A 21,085-nucleotide genomic window follows, 5' to 3' on the forward strand; every position below is an offset into this window, starting at 1 on the left:
GAAGTCAAATAATTTTTCCCCAAAAGTATCCTGCTCTATTAAATCACTGAGAAATTAAGTGAACATGAGTTGGCATTCTTTTATCAAACTGAAAACCTGATCTGACTGCTTTAGCTTATTGTTTAATAAAAAGGTACAATTATCTTTTAAGTATTTTGTGCTTCAATTTTAGAAACTTAAATTATGATCATGATAATTTGGTTTATCATAGATGTGATTCAATTGCCATTTTCTAGGGGTATATAAGGAATTTTACCTCTATTAGTCCATTTATTTTATACAAAAATGACACTTCCAAGTATCACTTCAGGCTCACCAAATATTCACAGGTAAGTTTACCAATTGCCTGTCTCTTAACTGAATAGTTTCTCCATCAGAGTACAAAGATTTCTTTCACAACTATTTATTGTGAAGTGCACATTATATATACACATGTACATATGTGTGTATATGTATATATGCAAAAACATTTGTGTATATGTGCACAAGTCTATATATACACACAGAAGTACACGTATATCTACATAAGTGTGTGTTGTATGTATAAGTGAGCATGTGTGTTTGTGTAAATTAGTGGAAGAAGAATTTCACCCACTCATTCACGTATTGAACAGTGAAATAGCTATCAAATATCTGTTAAATGAAAGAATTAATCAACACTTGTGGTACATCTACCAGTACCATGGTAAGTGATCAGCTATAAATACAACTAAGAGCTTCCCCTGTCCTCAAGGAATTCACATTCTAGCAAGAAATAGGCACATGTAAAAGCTAACTATATAACCAGATAAAGGCTATAACAAAGATGCAGACAATATATGGAGAACATGGAGCCTGATGGGCTCAGTCTAGTAGGACAATATCAAGGAAAGTACTTAAAGAGAAATCTGCATTTAGCTGAATCTTAAAGGCTAAGAAATGTATTAGAGAAGTATCAAACTAGGAAACTGAGTGCTATTCCAGGCATAAGAAAAAAACAGGCACAATGAAGAAACAGGAGGATGAAATTCAGATTATTTGGGGAAACCAAAGGTTATTGATTATAGTTGACTAACGCATGAAGGGTAGTGGGATCTGAGATAGGCAGTTAGGCAAGGGATACCACATTGAGGGCCATGTGTTCCAGGGGAAACAATGCAGACTTTATCCTGAAGAGCAGTGCTTCTCAAACCTTAAGGTGCAAAATAGACTAAGGAGACAAATCAATTAGGGATCTTATGAAAATGCAGATTCTGATTCAGTAGTTTAGCATGGGGACTAAGATCCTGCATTTCCAGCAGTTTTCTAGGGGATGCCATTGCATTTGGTGAACAAACAAAATTTTGAATAAGGGAGCAGTAGGGGACAGGGAATCCCTGAAGGATTATAATGAGAGTTGTAGAGTTGTGATATACTTGCAAATTATGTGTATACATATTAATATATGCACACATACACACATACATATATATGTGTATATATATACACATGCATATTTATACACACACACGTATGTATATTTTTTAAAGGGAGGTTCAAGTTAATGGTGTGGAAAATATATAGGAGTAGAGAGAGGAAAAGTAGGAAGACTAATGGGGATTTTATTGTAGAAATCCAGGTAAGAATAATGAGACTCTGAAAAAGACCACAGTAGTAGAAATTATAAATAAAAGACAGATTATAAGGAATAGAATAAATAAGGATTGGGGCTGTGGGAGATTTAGGAATAAATCAAGGTTAACTACTACTTTTCTAACCATGACAATTAGGATAGTGGCATACAAAGAAATTGAGCACAGAGCAGAGTAGGAGAACTGTTTATGCTTGGATGACTCCAGAGAGTAAACATTTTCCTGGAACTTTTGACTTAAGTTTACTTAATGGGTAAACAGAATTCCAAATTCCAAGAATTCATTCATTTACTCTAAAACCCATTTCTCATAAAACCTGTCATCTCCAAAAGGTTAGCTCGAGAACTGAATTACTTAGATACAAAGAAAGTGACATGTGTGGGTAAGCATATTAAAACAGAGATAAGAGGGGCACAGGTTATTTTCATAGGATTTCGAATCTGGTACTAACTTTGAACACACAAATGGAAGAAGAAGCTAAAACATTTGGTATCTATCCCTCACCAATAAGAGCCTATAAACCTGCAAAGCATTATTCACTGAAGCCAGAGGAAATCCCCATCACCATGACTAGTGGCAAATAGAAATTTGCCACTAGAGTGGTAACTAGCTAATTGAATTGCTGAAATTTATCCTTAAATGTCAGACTCCCAGAAATGAGGAAATGAGAGAGAAAGAGGAGAGGGAACAGAAACACCCACACCTGCTATTTATTGGCTATGTGTATACATAGTTGCTACACTAAACCCTATGTGTATACTGGCACTAGATATTCCCCTTGTCTGGGATATTCTTTGCCAAGATCTTCACAAAGGTGATCCTCTTAGATCTTCTTTTAACTTAAATTTGCTTAAGTATTTATGTGAGCTGTGTCACATAAAATTACTTCTAACACATATACAGACACAGCTCTCATTTTTCTCCACCATACGGCGATGCTAATGGTAATGAAAGATCCCAGTTTATGCTAGAATATCTTATTTTCAATAATTTCTCTCATCCTTTCCATATATGGATTACTTTGTGCTTTTCAAACATGTAAACTAATTTGATTCCACACAATAATTCTATTCAGGAACTACTGATAAGCCAGAATTATAACCCCATTTCAGGCTTGAGAAAAATAAGGGTCAGGGAGGATAAATTGAGTTTACTAAGATTACTAGTATAATAAATGGAAACCCCAAGTCTGTATTTTCTGAATCTTGATCCAACGCATATTCTCAGATTGCCTTTGGTGAAACATACATACATGCAACAATACAGGTCCCTCAGGTAGTTATAATCATGGGTAATCTGCTTTAAGAAAATCTTATCTTCCAAACATTCAGATTAAATAATGGATAAATACTAAAAGGAAGTGATGAATTATTTTATGTACCTCATGAAGGACTTACATTTTTTTTTTAGTTTTGAGCATAGTAAATGTTTAAATGTTATTTAAGTTGTAAAATTTTATTTGCAGTTGTTTCCTCTGCAGATCCACATTTGTCTCAGAACATAAGATTTATGTAACTATCTTATAAAGGACAATTCTCTCAGTCTCACAGCTCTTCATAGCATTGTGTTGTTTTTACACACAGAATCAAAAAGGGCTAATGTTATGAAGTAACATCCTGGCAATCATGTTTGGAAGGAAAACCATTTACTACAGATGTGTTAACAGATGATTGGTATGATTTATATAATAAAATTTTATTTTATTTCTAAAAGTTTTGTTTTACAGGCTATGGATATATGTCTGAAAAACTTCAAATCTACAACTAATTGTAATTTTTAAATTAAGCCCTATATGAGTGCAGTTTTTATTTAATTAGATATTTAGGTTGAGAAGGAATGAAATGCAAAGTATTGTATCAGGAGTATATTTTAACTAAATAATAACTTTGTTGTGATTCAATCAGGAGAGAATAATAGTGAATGGAAACATGGATATTAGAGTCACAAAGACTTGAGTTGGAATTCCCACTATAAAACTTATTATTTCTGTGAATGTACCTTATCTTTAAGATATGAAGGGTCACCAGGTTGGTCTAAAGACTAAGTGTGTTTTTATTAAATTCAAGTACCTTCTATGTCCCAGACATTACACACACCCACACACACACACACACACGAAAAAGGAACATAGTTCCTTTCCTTATGGAGCTTCTGTCTAGTCAAAAGAAACACAAAATAATCACACAAATCAGTATACACTATGAGTTGCTATGTGTGGAATGTGGCATAAAATCAGAGTATACACCAAGAATACATAGTCTTTTAGAAAAGGTAGTGACATGTAAGGTGACATCAGGAACATAAGAATTTAGATGGGTGGACGTCATCTAGAAAGAAAAATAGTAAATGGAAGTCCCCAAAACCAAAACATGGTTGATACCTTCAAAGAACAGAGGGAAGCCAGCAAGGCCAATGTGTCCTTTAGTTTAACGAAAGATAGGGAAGGTAACAGGTTTAAAACATGGTCTCATCCACGTATTTTCAACACTCTTAGAGTGTAAAATACAAGGTATAAAGAAAGAAGATAAGACATGAGAGAAATTTAGGTTGTAAGTCAAAAGAGAATTGCATACTTTGGTAAGAATTTGTACAACTACTCATCTTTCAATAGGTTGCTGAGAGTAAGGCTGTTGGGTTTCTGTATTAGACTGATCCTCTTGCAGCTGGATGGAATACTTAATAAAAGAAAGTTAAACTATTATATTAATGGCATTAATATTTCATGTGTCTGACACTATTAAATGGTTAATCCCAAGTTATTAAGACAGTCATAGAATCTCTTCTCTTTCTACACAAAAAGGTCAGGTTTTGTTAAATTTTCCCTACTATTAACTGCATTTATGCTCCTCTTTGCCACTCAATAGATTTTTTTTCTGATACATCAAGCTCCATGTTCCAATCTCTGTCAGGTAGACATGCCACCTTGCAGACATTTGGTTGGAATGACAAGAATTAGAACCCGTGTCATTGGCAGGACAAATACGAGAAGTGCACCAGAAAAAAAGATAGGAAGATAAGGAAGCTATAGACCCTAACAGAGAACAGAGTGCCTACTCCCTACAAGGTAATATCCTAAGCATTTTATAGTTCTTATCTCACCGAATTCTCAAAACAATGCTGTGAGATAGGTACCCTTTTGTGGATGAGAAAACTGCAGTGCTGAGAACGTCATCCAGCTAGTAAAAGGGGAAGCCATTATTTTACTGAACAGGTATAAGGATGGGCAACACAGGTTTGGTAGAAAATAGGAGAGAGCTCAAATCAGGGGGATGAAATGGAAAAGAAGTCTGGGCAAACTGGGATTTGGAAGCAGTTTTAACGATGGATGGAATATCCTATTTCCTTTAAGATAACAAATATCTCAACTTCATGATATTTGTGACTGGGTGCTGATCTATCTCTGCATCCTCTGCATCTTGTTACTCATATTGGACACCTTACATCCCAGCCATATTGTCCTTCCATTCTTGAAATGTGCGATTCATTCTCTCTCCCTGCCCCCCACCCACTCTCTCTCTCTCTCCCCACACACTTGCCAGAGCTTTGCCTAAAACATTCTCCCAACCCCATTGTGGCTTCCATTCTGCAAATCAGCTTAAGTTTCACTTCCTCAGGAAAGCCTCCCCTGATATTTATCCCTGCATACCCTGCAACAAAGCTAATCAGGTTCTTTAGGTATCCCTATCCTCATTTCCATAGCACTTTATATTCATTTCTTACCAGACATCACTGCTATTTCTGTAATTGATTGTTTTCCCCATTAGACTAAAGGTTCCATGAGAACAGATTGCTTATTGTATCCCTACACCTTTCAATATGTCAAGTGCATAGTAAGCATTCAATATATACTTGTTAGATTAATAAAATGAATGAATAAATGTGATGCTTCTACCATGGGAGCACTGTATACCAGCATGAATAAATAGCTTTGTCTATGAACACAAGACCACTCAGGAAACCATTTGTTGCCTTGGTGATTTGTTTCATTTTCTCTACATGAAGCTCTGGTAGAAAATAAAAATGATTTTAGCTTGTCCAAATACCTTATTTGCAAATATTTCTGTTAAGAACCCACTTACAAAAGGACAAAATGCCACCTTCTAAAAATTAAAGTCATAATAAAAATATGATATTTACTAGCATTAATAAAAATATTTTTAATGCCTGGCAACAACTTTTATTTCCTTTTAGTAATTCTGAGTAATTTTTAATTTTTATTAAAGATAGGGGGTTGACAAAGAGTGAAATCATATTTACAAAACGGTTGTAGTATTAACAACATCAAGAAAAGCTTCTTTTGTGCTGCCAGGTCCACTTTTCACTTACTATGTGAATTTTATTATGTACATTAACCTGTTATACACAATAAAAATGAATAGTGCCATCATGCCTTTATGCCTTTATTAACAAATTATAACAGTAACTTAACATATTGCAGTTTTATTTGTAGATTATTTTTTAAACTTTTTCAAATGTATAAGTATGGTTAATGGATATCTGAAATTATGCCAATGTGTGATTCACCCACTACTACTATTTAAGATACTTAGTTAACCTAAACAATTTTATCTTCAGAGAAAATATAGAATAATGTTAGATTCAAAATAGAAAAGGAAATACCTCAGAGATGCAATAAAATATACTCATTTTAAAGAAAAGGACAGTGGTGGCCAAATGCCTTTGGGTGCCCATGGTCAGAAAGTACAGGTTTACTTTTCACAGTTGCACACTTTTTTCTGTTCTTATATCAAATCCTTTATGCTATTACATATACTTGAGAATTCCTATGCAGTAGAAGAAAAATTATATTGACTCCTTGCATTTCGTTAAATTAGACAGAATATTCTGCCTGTGATCCAGAACTATTGTCCTATTGCCCAATCACGTAAACTCATGGCTCTGCCTAACATTATTTTCCTTACATTTTAGTTGCAAAATTTATTGGGATGATTATCTTTCAATTACTCAAAACATATGTAGGGAATTCCATTATACAAAATGTGTTACATTAGTTATTAGATTGTGTTTAGCCAGTGTTATTGAGACGACTTCATTTACCTCAATGATCACACTGAGGGGTATTCATTAAAGGTATAACTTGTGAGTTGCTGAATAAATTATACTACACACACATTTTTCCACATGCCAGGAATTGTGCTAAGTACTTTACACACTCCACCACAACATCACTTAAACATAGGTAATATATCCTTTTCGAAGATGAAGAAATCAATGTTTGAGGAAATTAAACAATTTATCCACATCTTATAGCTAATACATGTCAGAACAACAATTTAAATCCAAGTCTCGCTCTAGTGTCCTGCTCTTCACACTAAAACACGCTCCTTCTCTTTCTCAGAAGTGATATCTGTGACAAAAGAGTTAAAATTGAAACTGGACAGAAACATTTGAAAAAAAGAGATGACTCAATCTTCTGAAAGTGGGTTGCCTGAACATTTGACAAGACCTTGGGATCCATGTGACAGAAACTCTGTATTTGTGAATACTCTGATGATGTCCTAGCCTACAATATCTTACTCCAAATCTGAGACATTCTGCAAATCAATCTAACTACACTGGAGCTCTTAAGACTTTAAACAATCAGAGTTAAATGGGGTAAGATCTAGGGTGAGATTATTTTATCAGAGGGTTTACACAAAATCCCCAATCATTTCCTTCCTTTTATATGCAGAAAAAAAATAAAAATGATTCTCCATCACCATTCTAACTGGCATGAGATGCTATCTCATTGTGGTTTTGATTTGCATTTCTCTAATGACCACCAATCACTGAAAAGTCAGGAAACAACAGGTGCTGGAGAGGATGTGGAGAAATAGGAATGCTTTTACACTGTTGGTGGAAGTGTTAATTCAATGATTGTGGAAGACAGTGTGGCAACTGCTCAAGGATCTAGAACTAGAAATACCATTTGACCCAGTAATCCCATTACTGGGTATATACCCAAACAATTATAAATCATTTTACTATAAGACATATGCACACATATGTTTATTGCAGCACTATTCACAATAGCAAAGACTTAGAACCAACCCAAATGACCATCAATGATCAAATGGATAAAGAAAATGTGGCACATATACACGATGGAATACTATGCAGCCATAAAAAAGATTTGAATTCATGTCCTTTGCAGGGACATGGATGAAGCTGGAAACCATCATTCTCAGCAAACTAACACAGGAACAGAAAACCAAACACCACGTGTTATCATTCATAAGTGGGAGTTGAACAATGAGAACATATGGGCACAGGGAGGGGAGCATCACACACTAGGGCCTTTTGGGGGATGGGGGGCAAGAGGAGAGATAGCATTAGGAGAAATACCTAATGTAGATGATGGGTTGATGGGTGCAGCAAAACACCATGGCACATCATACCTATGTAACAAACCTGTACATTCTGCACATGTATCCCAGAACTTAAAGTATAATTCTAAAGACTTATTCTACCATATGTCTAATAGATTATTTTATAGTACCACTATACAATTATATTTTCTAGATTTATCAGCATCCCTCTGCTCATTAATCTTCTTACAATCATTTTTAAGAATGTGGAACAAAGACATAATGAGGAATTTATCTCTATAGTGTGTGCAATAGGGGAAAATGGAAGAACTCAGAGGTCACAGAGGTCTAGAGGGAGCCAAGGGGACAGTGAGGGACTTTCATGCCAAGGAAAGGGAAGGAGGAACAAAAATGCTATTACCAATGGAAGTATTTCTGTTTTTCTGCAACTGAAAACTTGACAAAGGTGTGGTTAGCTGTGGTATTGAAATTTGCTGTGAATGAAATGGAGCTTAGGACGTATCATGATAATTAACAGTTCCAGTCTCACACAAAGCTTCTGTAAAGCAATAATTGAAGACAGCACCTTAGCCAGAGCTACTGGAAAGTGAACTTATTGCTGGGGGAGAAAGAGATGAGCATTAAACTAAGATATAATTAAAATTTCCAAATTGTTGGCAAGTTTCTTGTCAAACGGTCCCAAGAAAGTAGAGCAAGGGCATCCCAAGTACATGGCTGCTTGGGGAAAAAAACAGTAAAGTATCAACAGTGGTAGATTAAATAGATAAGATTTGTAGTGTGAAGTCCTCTAAGAGGTCTCCTCACCTATGTCCAGCTTTTGAAGCAATCATGCATTATTTACCATTTAAATATCACAATGTAACTTTGCTGTATGTTTGTTCTTTAAAGATGTTATATATGTCACTCTGGAAATGTTCATGGATATAACTAAGAAAATAACATTTCATGTGGGTCTGTGTTTTGTTGATTCATATAATTTATAATGATAAATCACAATACTGGAGTAGTGACATTTATCTCTTATTAAGCACTTAAAGCAAAATAATATGTATCACCTATGTATCTGTAGTCAATAATATTTTTATAAGGAAATATAAGGTATTTGACATTTTTATTAGATAATGTTTTCCAAATTGAATGCACTTGATTTCAGGATTGATTTAATTTGTATAATATAGTAGACTTCCAGTTTGGGTTCTCATTAATAACTTTTGATAACTTATTTTTAAAATACTAATTTTGTTTCACAGTATCTAAAATTATAATTTGGGAATAAATAATTATAAAACACATGTAGATCAGATTTGGCAGTATTCTCTCAAGAAAAGTAACACCAAGGGTAATGCCTCAGGAAGAGTAACATAATTAAGAGGATATTTCCTTTAGTAGATTACACAAGGACATACCATTTCCTACTTAAGATTTTTTAAAATTTATTTTAGTTGATTTACTTTTACCAATTTAACTGGAATATTGAATGAGATGTTTGGCAATTTTAAAAGTAAAATAAGGTATTCATCTAATTTAGAGGCCTAGTCAACTAACCCAACTAGAAGTTTTAGGCTTTAAATCCACTAATACCAACTGAAGCTGCCATGTGATACTGGGCCATATGGGAAGATATCCATTAAAATGTTCTGGGACTTAATTTGTACAAGTAAAATATTTAAAGTCATGCCATGGGGAACTTGGTTTGTGGCTTTGAAATTAAATAATATTTTCTTCAGTGGTAAAAGGAGATCACAATGGGAAATCTACACTCACTTAGTTAACTCCCATGTACTACGCTATTAATTTTGTTATGTTTAATGGTCATCTAGTCAATGTGAGATACAAAAAGATATGGTTCAAATTAACTCATGGTATGCTTACATGCAAAATGAAAAGGGAACTAATGAATAAATGTCTTATAATTAGTTTTTTCCCAAAAATATTAGGAATATCTATTCAAATAATCAGTGATTACAAATTTTAAATACATTATTTAGAACTGAAGACAGAATAAAATAAAATGCTTTTGAAATGTTTCGCTATTTTCTGTAAAACAAATCCATAAAACGATTGCCTGTTGATTTTATTTCATGCCCACTTTTATTTATATTTCCAATAATGCAAATATTTCATTTGTTTCTAATTAAAATAGAGAGAATTAGCTAAATATTAAATATTGTGTTTGTTTTAACTCAGGGCCTTGAGATTTTTTTCCTTTAAAATAAATCACTAAAATGCAGAATATCAGAATTCTCCAATCAGAAGCAATATGTCAAGTCACAGTAAAGCTGATTGGCTTCTTTAAACACAGAAGACATGGTTTTTAAATGAAAAGCTAATTATCTCACTCAGAAAGACTGCCTTGATATGTTAAGTTAAACTGATGTGTATGTGCTACACTACTACTATAGATATTTCTATTATGAGCTATAAATAGATGCAAAAGCAAATCCTGCCATAAAAAAAAAAAAAAAAAAAAAAAAACGGCAAATTCTCCTTCCATTTGCACAAACATGCAATATCACTTTAAGAAGTTAAAAATCACATAAAGACAGGACCCCCCAGACCCTCAGGGAACAAAATACCCAGCAAAGTAAATTATACTAATCATTTTATCTCATGAACTGGCAGCACCTACTAGAACTGTTTAATTACGGGACCAGAATAATAATAGAAAAATGCTGCACACAACAACAGCCCTGTTTCCTATCCTACCTTTGTGGTGACAATGCACAGGCAATCCATCCTGGATCCCTACACAGGACTCAGTACATGGAAATCACGCCAGCAAATCAGCAAAGGTGAGAAAAGCCTTTTGGAAATTGCACACAGAAAGAAGCAGAGCTTGGATTCTGTACAGACGGCTTTTCCAAGGGGGCCCCTCATGGGAAACTCGAGCCCTCCTCCATACAGCTCAAGGCAAGCAGGATTCTCCTAGGCACCAGAAAATCCCCTAGAAATCAGCTTCGGCAAAACTTCCCGGTGGCTTGCTGGGCTCCGCGGCTGCATGGTCTTTTAGCGGATTCCTTGATCGGAACAAGGCTCCTGTGAGTGCCCCGCACAGTTCTCTCGTGGCGATGAGTGTAACACCAAGCACCAGAGAATCACATTTCAGCTCTTGCTCTTGTTTCTGAATTCTGATCCGCTGCTTCAGTATACTCATAAGATTTCCTTTGCCAAAGTCCCCACTTTGTTGCCTTCCTTTCTTACTAACAACACTGAGTAACACAAAAAACTACCCGTCCCATCTACCAAATGGCTGTCGTTCCAGTGCCAGAATAGCGACTTTGGAAAATAAAATGCTATTTATTATGAGCATGATTGCCGGGAGTCTAAATGACTCGAAAGATATGACTGAAAAGCTAAGGTGCATGTGGTGCTGCATACATCACATCTCAACTCACTTGCAATTACAAGGGCAGCTTCTTACAAATGACTAACAGCTGGATAAGGAAAATCAAGACAGTGACACAGAGAAACTGCGGATTTGGAGGTTTAACTTAGAAAAGGGTTACATTTCCTTCTTTTGTGTTTACCTATGTGTGTGGTCCATGATATATGCGAATACACAAACAACCTGAACATTTAAACGAATAAGCATGTTACGAAATTGGGGTGAGAGGAGGTTCTAAAGTGTTTACAAAAGTTCCACATTCTGAGTGAAAAAATGAGTTCTTCCCCAAACTTTTCCCTCCTCACTTGCTGTCTGCAGGCACTTATTACGTGGGCAGAGCTTTGTGTTTCCTTTTGCAGCATTTTAACAGCCAAAGGATTAGCACTCTCCCCTCCCCCAAATCCCTCCCTTTCTTCTAGTAAAGCTGCAACTACATAGACTGCCTTTGAGGTGCTTGACAAGCATCACTCTGGATAATAATATACTTTTTTTCCCCATCATCTTAGACACACAGGCAGTCACAGACTGAAACAGAAAAACAGAACGACACAGGAGCTCAGAAAGGAGAGAGCGGGTGGGAAGGGAGAATGAGGGAGAAAGAGAGAGTGAATGACAGAATGGAAAGTACTGCCTGACAAATAAAAATGGAAAATCAATGATTCGCTTTCACTAGGAAGAAAACACATAGTCAACTGGACCACTGAAATAACAAAAATAAATGTCTAGGGACCCACACAGTTTACCTCCTCAAGATAGTGGCAGGACAATTTCCCACCACATTACTAACAACTACCCTCTCATTTTTCACAAAAAAGTATTCTTTCTATGATAAACAATTTGGAAACAAATAATACATAAGACTCTTCTACCTTTCATGAATTATTGTGGTTCTAACTTCAATATCCCGATAACCTTCTGATTGCTAAATGAATGAATGTCTCAGAAACTGACATGTCATTATTTTACTCAAATGAGAGCACTGTTCATAAAGATTTTAAGTTCATAGCAAATCAAATATATGTTCTGAGAAAAAAAAAAAAAAGAAAAGCCCCTAAAGTTCAGTTTGATATAAAAACCTTCAAAAGTGGTTCAAAAAAAAATTTGTAGTTAAAAAACATAATTTCCTCTGAACTGCCATCCTACTGGTGTAATAAACTTCAAATAAGTTTCAAGTTAAACACCACGAATAAAATCCATACTCTGGTCCATTCCATTAGGTACCTCTGTCTTATGGTTCGGTAATTTGAAAAGGTCAAAGAAACATCACTTTGTCTATTCACCCTCATTTGTTACATCATCACAATAATTTTTTTAACTTAATACTTCCTAAGCTTATCTCAGGGTGCGTAAAACCTTTATATCTTTGAGCATTCCCAGGTACCAGCATATTTCCCTGACACAACTAACATCTAATAGGTAATTGAGACTTATTGCCATATTCATGTTCAAAATAATTAGGCTTTGTGTCCCTATAGCACCTTAAAGTTGACAAAGAACCCATAACAGTCTCACAGGCTTGGGAAGTTTAAATCACTTCCCAAAAGCCTAGTAACTTTCAATGGCGACATTAAAGACCATGTCCATTAATTCCAACTCCAGGTCTTTGTTAGTCATAGATACAATAAGAATGGAGACAATCAGGGGTTAGACAGAGGAAGTAAATAAATAGGATAGCAGAGTAAGATGAGTATTTTCACAAGGTATCCTAGAAGATGATACTTTCAGAACTTAATTCCATCTTTGCAGAGCGAAGGAAACTACGATAGAGAAAAATTAGCAGAGGGAGCCTGATTAATCTTCTAATGCTGGCGGATCACAGAGGAAAGCACTTTGCAAACTATAGAGACTTGCAGAAATAAAAGACAGCTTGTCTAGCATAGGTCCTAGAATACCTTAGGCACTCCCTAAGTCATTCATCTGACACATGTTTGTTGAGCGCTCATTATGTGATTATTTGATTAATGTCTGTATCACCCTCTAAAGTGCACTCCTTAAAGATAGTTTTAACTCTTTATTTCCATTGTCTAGACTAGTATCTCATTCATTCAACAAATATACTTGACAATCTACTTATGTGGAAACACAAGGTGAGGAAAAGCTAGCAAAATCCCTGCCCACAAGAGAATAAAAAACTATAGTACTGTACAGAAAGCATTTGGGGATGTTTAACATCAACAAAATAGAGGCATTTAACCCAGAATGGAGCAGTGAGGGAAAGCTTTATGGAGAGGAGCCTTGAGCTAAGTTGAGAAAGAACTATAGGAGTTAACTAGAAGTTAGGAGAAAAGAGAATTACATGCCGAATGAATCAGCAATGTGTTATCCCTTTATACAATCAGTTTAATAAACACATCCAATGAAAGTACTTCAAGAGCAACCATTTTACAGCAAGCATTTTACAAACTGAATATGCAATTTTTATTTGAGAAAAAAGAACACTGCTCATTTAATTTTGAGTACAAATATACTGTAAAGGCATGTACAATATGTATATTATATATTCATTTGCTTGTATTCACCTCAAGTGATTAACTGGATAATGTATGTATGTTTAGATATAAGTAAGTACATAACATTTTGAAGTATAGACCCATTTGGGATTTCCACTTTGTGTATACCTTATCTTCGATTGATTTTCCTCAGATATAAAGATGATAGAGGATAATTCACTCCTTTGCCTCAAGGGAAACATTATGTTCTTTTTATAATTAACAAAGTATTGATATGAAGCATTTTTTTTTTACAGACATAGTGCTCAATTGGGCCTGTGATTTTTCACAAGAAGAGTTTGGCAAGATAAAAAGCCTCAGCCTGCAAGCTGCTTTACTTGATATTCCTTGAGGTTAATGATATCAAACTAGAAATATATTGATTCTTAGTAAAACCTATCATTGAAAGTTTGATATCATAAAACTACTCTTGTAAATTACTTGCACTAAACCTGTACCTTAACCACTTAAATACATTATTACTTTTATCTTGTTTGTTTCCAACAGGGAAAAATCTCTCTAAAAGTGAAATCCAGTCTGCGTCTATTCTAGAATCTAAGCCCCTTGAGGGCAGATTTAATGTATATATCTGGCACCTAGTATGGTACTGACACTTAAGAGGTACGAAATAAATATTAGTGGAATGAAAAATCACAGCTCTAGTTAAGCTATTTATTTTTGATAGTTTTTTAAAATCTATTTAAACCTATGATCCCTTTATTCATGAGAACCATATATTCATATTACAGAGTAACTATAATATATGCGTATATACTTATGTGCATACATAAAAATTTAAAAATAAATATATTGGTGCATGTAGCTGAAGGTATTTGCAAATAAAAATAGTTTCATTGGCAAATCCAATCTGATGTACGAAGGCATGGTTTAGAACAGTCTTATCTATAATGGAGAAGGGCAGTTTCTAGCTGAAGTGTTACAACTACAGGATGCTACTGAAACTAGGTGCTTGCTATTGTGTTAGAAAAACAGTAATAAATATAAGCATGTTAATAATAACAGTAATTTATCAAGTGGCTATTATCTGAAGTACTGAGATAAATACTTTGTAACTATTATCTCATGGTCATAATACCCTTTAGGAAACAATTATAATCCCTACTTTATAGTTAAGGAAACTGAAGCTGCCTGAGTTTCTATGACCTCCATAAGTGATACAGAACCTACGTGACTCCAATCCACAGGGTGGTCTATGTTCTTTCCGTCTCATTACACTGCAAATCCAGAAACCATTTCTATCACTCTGGGTCCAACCTGGGTGTGTGGCACAAACAGATTCAAAAGGCCTTCTCCTTAGCCAAAGGTAGCTTGGACTCCATGCAGATGAATTATAAAGAACATGTAATCCTCCTAAAAGGATAGGTTCATCTCTGGGCTACTACCAGACACCTTCCATAGCTTATAAGGGCCTTGAGAATAACCCCAGAAGAAATGGACTCCACATTAGAATGATTAGGTCCAAAGGAAATAACAAGAAATCCACCCACCTGGCCTCCTATCCCTGTCTATCTGTTCCCCATATACCCAGAACAGCAGGCACACAAATGACATCTGCAAAGCTTGTTAGCTTAGTAAAATAAATAGACTGCAGGCAGGTCATGGCAAAATGCTTGCCCTCATTTCCAAACTCTCCAGAGATAAGTAAGAAATTAGGATCAACTGAAAAAAAGACTGAATTTTTCAGAGTTTCTATCATTAAAAAAATCAGGACAGTATTGGATCCTGAAAATAATTCATGAAAAGCGGGAGTCCATATATTCTGTTCAAGTTAAATGTGTATTCTTACAAAAAAGTATAAAAACAAGCAAAATTTTGAGTGAACCAATAATTGCTAATGAAATGAATTAATTTTTACTTTTAACCCATTTTTTAATCATGATATTCGATTGTATGGACCTAAATTTTATGTCAATTTTTCTCATGTGAGTCGGAACATAGTTAAATGATAGCCATGTAGTTCTCGCAGTTATTATCATCATCAAAATCTAAACAACCTTTGAAATTTGATATAAATGGGAGGCTATAAATGATGTAAATATTCAATAAAAATTGTTTCCCTAACAAATCAAAGTTTACATAAACTTTGCTGAACGTTAACTACATTTCTAATGAGGTTCAATTTTTTCTACTATTATACAATGCTGTGAGTTGAGTGGATTGCAGAAATCCAAATAGTTGTGTGCAAGCCACAAATCTAAAAAGCTATATGGTCAAAAATAAAATTTTGCTTTCAAATCAATATAAATAACCTCAGCAGTATTGCTAAATGCCATTCCCATACTCCACCTTCTTATACCCTGATACGGTTTGGTTGTGTCCCCACCCAAATCTCAACTTGAATTGTATCTCCCCAAATTCCCACATACTGTGGGAGGGACCCAGGGGAAGTAATTGAATCATGGGTGCCAGTCTTTCCCATGCTATTCTTGTGTTATGGAATCAGTCTCACAAGATCTGATGGGTTTATCAGGGGTTTATGCTTTTGTTTCTTCCTCATTTTCTCATGCTGCCACCATGTAAGAAGTGTCTTTTGCCTCCTGCCATGATTCTAAGGCCTCCTCAGCCAGGTGGAACTGTAAGTCCAATTAAATTTCTTGTTCTTTCCAGTCTTGGGTATGTCTATCAGCAGTGTGAAAACAAACTAATACATACCCCAAGCACACTGGCCTGTTACCTGTTCCTCAAATATGGTGTTTCACTCTAATTCTTCCTCAGGGCCTTGAATTTGTTGCTCCTTCTGCCAGAAACTGTCTTTCCCTGGATTTGCACATGGCTAGCTCCTTCTCATCATTCAAGTCTCTGCTCAGATGTTACCACCTCAGCAAGACCTTCCCAAACTGATTTCCCCTAATTAGAATATCTTCCATCATTCTCCATTACATCATCCCAGTTTATTTCCTCCATATGATTATCACAATCTAAAATTATCTTCTCTATTCATCTCTTACTATCTCCCCTATCTGAAGTTTATCAATGAGAGCAGGAACCTTAGATGTTTTGTCCATGGCTACATCACCAGTGTTTAGAATGTAACAGATGCTAAATAGAGATTGTTTAATGAGTGAATGAATGAATGAAATGCATCATATGAAAACTCTTTAAAAAATGTATGGCTAGAATCAGCAGTCCAACATTAAATTTGCAATGCAAGATCTTTAACATAGTTTAGTTTCTAAGGGTCTGATTTACACTAACAATAGTATTTACAAACATACACATAAACAATAGTTTTTGGATTAAAATTAATTTATTTTGAAATAAATTATATTGGGAATAATTAAGGTATATGACATCATGTAAGATATATATATAGTAAAAAGGTTATTATAGTGAAGCAAATTAACATACTTATCACTTCTCATATAGTTACCTATTTTTTTGTTTTTGTGTCAAGAACAGCTAAAATCTACTCATTTAGCATGAATCCCATATATAATACAATGTTATTATCTATAGTCCTCATGGTGTACATTAGCTTTTTAGACTTCTTCATAGTACATATCTGCTAGTTTGTTTCCTCTAACCTACATCTCCCTCATTCCTCCCAACTCGGTAACCATTGTTTTATTCTGTGTATTTTTAAAATTTTATTTTGTATATGGTAAGTAAGTATGTATACACATACACACAGATAGATAGATAGACAGATAGATAGATAGATAGATAGATAGATAGATAGATAGATAGATAGATTGATTCCACATATATGTGAGATTATGCAATATTTTCCTTTCTGTGTCTGGCTCATTTCATTTAGCATAATGTCCTCCCAGGCTCATCCATGTAATGGCAAATGGAAAGATCTCATTCCTTTTTAAAGCTGAATATTATTCCATGTTATATGTGTACCACAGTTTCTTTATCCATTCACCCACTGACAAACACTTATTTCCCCATCTTGGCTATTGCAAATAATACTGCAAAGATCATAGTAGTGCAAATATCTTTACAAGATTGTGCTTTCATTTCCTTTGTGTATATGCCCAGAAGAGGAATTGCTAGGTCATATGGTGTTCTATCTTCAATTTCTCTAGGGACCTCCATACTGTTTTCTATAATGGCTGTACCAATCTGCATTCCCATCAGTAGTGTACAGAGTTCCCATTTCTCCACATCATCACCAACATTTGTCATCTTTTGACTTTTTTTTAGAAATATAAAACAATTTATGTGACACTCCCAAAATAAAGTTATACACAGAATAATTTTTGTAGAAAATATGCATTTGTAACCTTTCTATCTTTAAAAAAAATTATTATGAGTACAAGATAGTTATATATGTTTATAGGGTACATGTGATGTTCTGGTACAAGCATAAAATGTTTAATGATCACATCAGGGTAACTGGGATATCCATCACCTCAGGAACTTATTTTTTTTTATTAGACACATTCCAATTTCATTCTTAGTTTTTTGATATATACAATAATTACTGTTGACTATAGTCACCCTGTTGTGTTATCAAATACTAGATCTTATTCATTCCATCTAACTATATTGTTATGAAAATTAACCATCCCCAGTTTTCCCCTCCATCACCGCTACCCTTTCCAGCCTCAGAGAGCCATTATTATACTCTTTCTCTCCATGAGTTCAACTATTTTAATGTTTGGCCACATATAAGAAAGAATATGTGAAATTTGTCTTTCTGTGCCAGGTTTCTTTCGCTTAACATAATGACCTCAAGTTCCACCCATGTTGTTGCAAATGACAGGATTTCATTCTTTTTTGTGGCTAAATAATATTCCAGTGTGTACCACATTTTCTTTACCCAATAATCAGATGATGGACACAATGATTCCAAATCTTGGCTAATGTGAATAAATAATAAATACAGGAGTGTAGGTATCTCTTCAATACACTGATTTCTTTTCTTTTGGATAAATACCTAGCAATGGCATTGCTCAATCATATGGCAGTTTCTATTTTTAATTTTCTGAGGAACCTCCATACTCCTCTCCATAGTAGATACACTAATTTATACTCCCACAAACAGTATATGAGGGATCCCCTTTGTCCACATCCTCACCAGAACTCATTATTTCCTCTCTTTTAGATAAAAGCCATTTTAACTGGGGTGAGATGATATCCTACTCACTCAAAAATGCTTTGATTTGCATTTCTTGATGATTAATAATATTGAGTATTTTTCATATATCTATTGGCTATTTACATGTCTTCTTTTGAGAAATCTCTGTTCAGATCTTTTGTCCATTTTAAAATCAGATTTTTTCTCCAATTGAGTTGTTTGAGCTCCCTATATATTAGGGTTATTAATCTATTGTCAGATGAAAATATTTTCCCCCATTCTGTAATTTGTCTCCTCATTTGTTGATTATTTCCTTTGCTATGGAGAGCTTTTTAGCTAGATGTAATGTCTTTTTTCTATTTATACTTTGGTTGCCTGCACTTTTGAGGTATTACTCAAGAAATTTTTGCCCATACCAGTGTCCTAGAGAGTTTCCTCAGTGTTTTCTTTTAGTAGTTTCATAGTTTCAGGTCTTATATTTCAATCTTTAATCCCTTTTTAATTTATTTTTGTATATGGTGAGATACAGGGTTGTAGTTTCATTTTTCTGCACACGGATGTCCAGTTTTACTGGCACAATTTATTAAACAGACTGCCCTTTTCCCAATATATGTTCTTGACACCTTTGTCAAAATTGAGTTTTTGGCAGATGTGTGGATTTATTTCCGGGTTCTCTGTTCTGTTCCATTGATCTATGTGTCTGTTTTTATGCCTGTACTACACTGGTTTGGTTACAATAGCTCTGTAGTATAACTTAAAGTTCAGGTAATATAATTCCTCCAGCTATGTTCCTTTTGCCCACGATGGCTTTGGCTCTTCTGAGTCTATAGTGGTTCCATACAAATTTTAGGATTACTCTATTTCTGTGAAGAATGTCATTGGTATTTTGATAGGGATTTCACTAACGTGTAGATTGCTTTGAGCAGTATGAACACTTTAACAATACTGATTTCTCCAATCCATTAACACAGAATATCTTTCCATTTTTTGTGCCCTCTTCAATTTCTTTTACTAATGTTTTATAATTTTCATTGAAGAAATCATTTACTTCTGTGATTAAAATTTATTCCTATGTATATTACTTTATTTGTAGTTATTGTAAATGGGAGTTTTTTTCTTGCTTTCTTTTTCAGATTGTTCATTGTTGACATATAGAAATGCTAATGCTTTTCGTATGTTGACTTTGTATCCTGCAGTTGTATTGAATTGATTCTTCACTTCTATTAGCACAGTTTTTGGTGGAAGTTTTAGGTTTCTCTAAATAGATCGTATCAGCTATGAACAAGAATAATTTGACTTCTTTCATTCCAATTTGGATGCCCTTTATTTTTTCTCTCATTTAATTACTCTAGCTAGGACTTTCAGTGCTATATTGAATAGCAGTGGTAAAAATGGGCATCCTTGTCTTGTTTTATACCTTAGAGAAAAGGTTTTTTAATTTTTCCCCCTCAGTATGGTACTATGTAGGAGTCTATCATACATAGCTTTTATTGTGTTGAGGTATGTTCCCTCTATGCCACATTTTTTAGCATTTTTATCATGAAGAGATGTTTAATTTTATTGAATGCTTTTCAACATCAAATGAAATATGGTTTTATCCTTCATTCTGTCAATATGATGTATTGCATTGATTGATTTCTGTATGTTGAGACATCTATGTATCCCTGGACGAATCCCACTTGGTCTTGATGAATGATCCTTTTAACTTGTTGTTGAATTTGGTTTGTGGGTATTTTGTTGAGGATTCTGCCATCTATGTTCATCAGAGATATTTGCCTATAGTTTTCTTTTTTGATGTGTCTTTCTCCAGTTTTGGCATCATGGTAATACTAGCCTCATGAAATTATTTTGGAAGTGTTCCTTCCTCCTAGATTTTTTCGAATAGTTTGAGTAGGATTGGTATTAGTTCTTTAAATAGTTGGTATAATTTATCAGTAGTCATCAGGTCTTGAATTTTTCTATGATGGGGGACTTAATTATGACTTCTGTCTCATTACTTCTTGTTGGTCTATTCTGGTTTCAGATTTCTTCATGGTTGAATCTTGGTAGGTTGTATGTGTCTAGAAATTTATTTATTCTAGATTTTCCAATTCTTTGGTAAATAGCTGTTCATAGTAGTCTCTAATGATCCTTTGAATTTCTGTGATATCAGTTGTAATTTCATGTTTTTCATCTCTGATTTCATTTTGGGGTGTCTTCTCTCTTTGTTCTCAGTCTGGCTA

At 34.5% G+C, this 21,085-nt stretch overlaps 2 protein-coding genes across 11 annotated transcripts in view; one reads left to right on the forward strand and one right to left on the reverse strand.

Moving 5' to 3' along the window:
- DLG2 (discs large MAGUK scaffold protein 2) overlaps positions 1 to 21,085 on the reverse strand; it is a 2,230,265-nt gene that overhangs the window by 1,673,805 nt on the left and 535,375 nt on the right. Inside the window, exon 1 of one of the 10 annotated variants that reach the window (XM_050755804.1) lies at positions 10,646 to 11,591. The exons of the other annotated variants lie outside the window; for them this stretch is intronic. Coding sequence (XP_050611761.1) covers positions 10,646 to 10,675 — 30 coding nt within the window. The 5' untranslated portion in view covers positions 10,676 to 11,591. Of the gene's footprint in view, positions 1 to 10,645; positions 11,592 to 21,085 lie in introns of those variants that run through there. 10 annotated transcript variants of the gene reach the window in all.
- TMEM126A (transmembrane protein 126A) overlaps positions 1 to 21,085 on the forward strand; it is a 1,099,470-nt gene that overhangs the window by 514,556 nt on the left and 563,829 nt on the right. The gene's annotated exons all lie outside the window — the stretch shown is intronic.

This window comes from Macaca thibetana, chromosome 14 (genome assembly GCF_024542745.1).
Source record: "Macaca thibetana thibetana isolate TM-01 chromosome 14, ASM2454274v1, whole genome shotgun sequence".
In the NCBI taxonomy this organism is placed as follows: Eukaryota; Metazoa; Chordata; class Mammalia; order Primates; family Cercopithecidae; genus Macaca; species Macaca thibetana.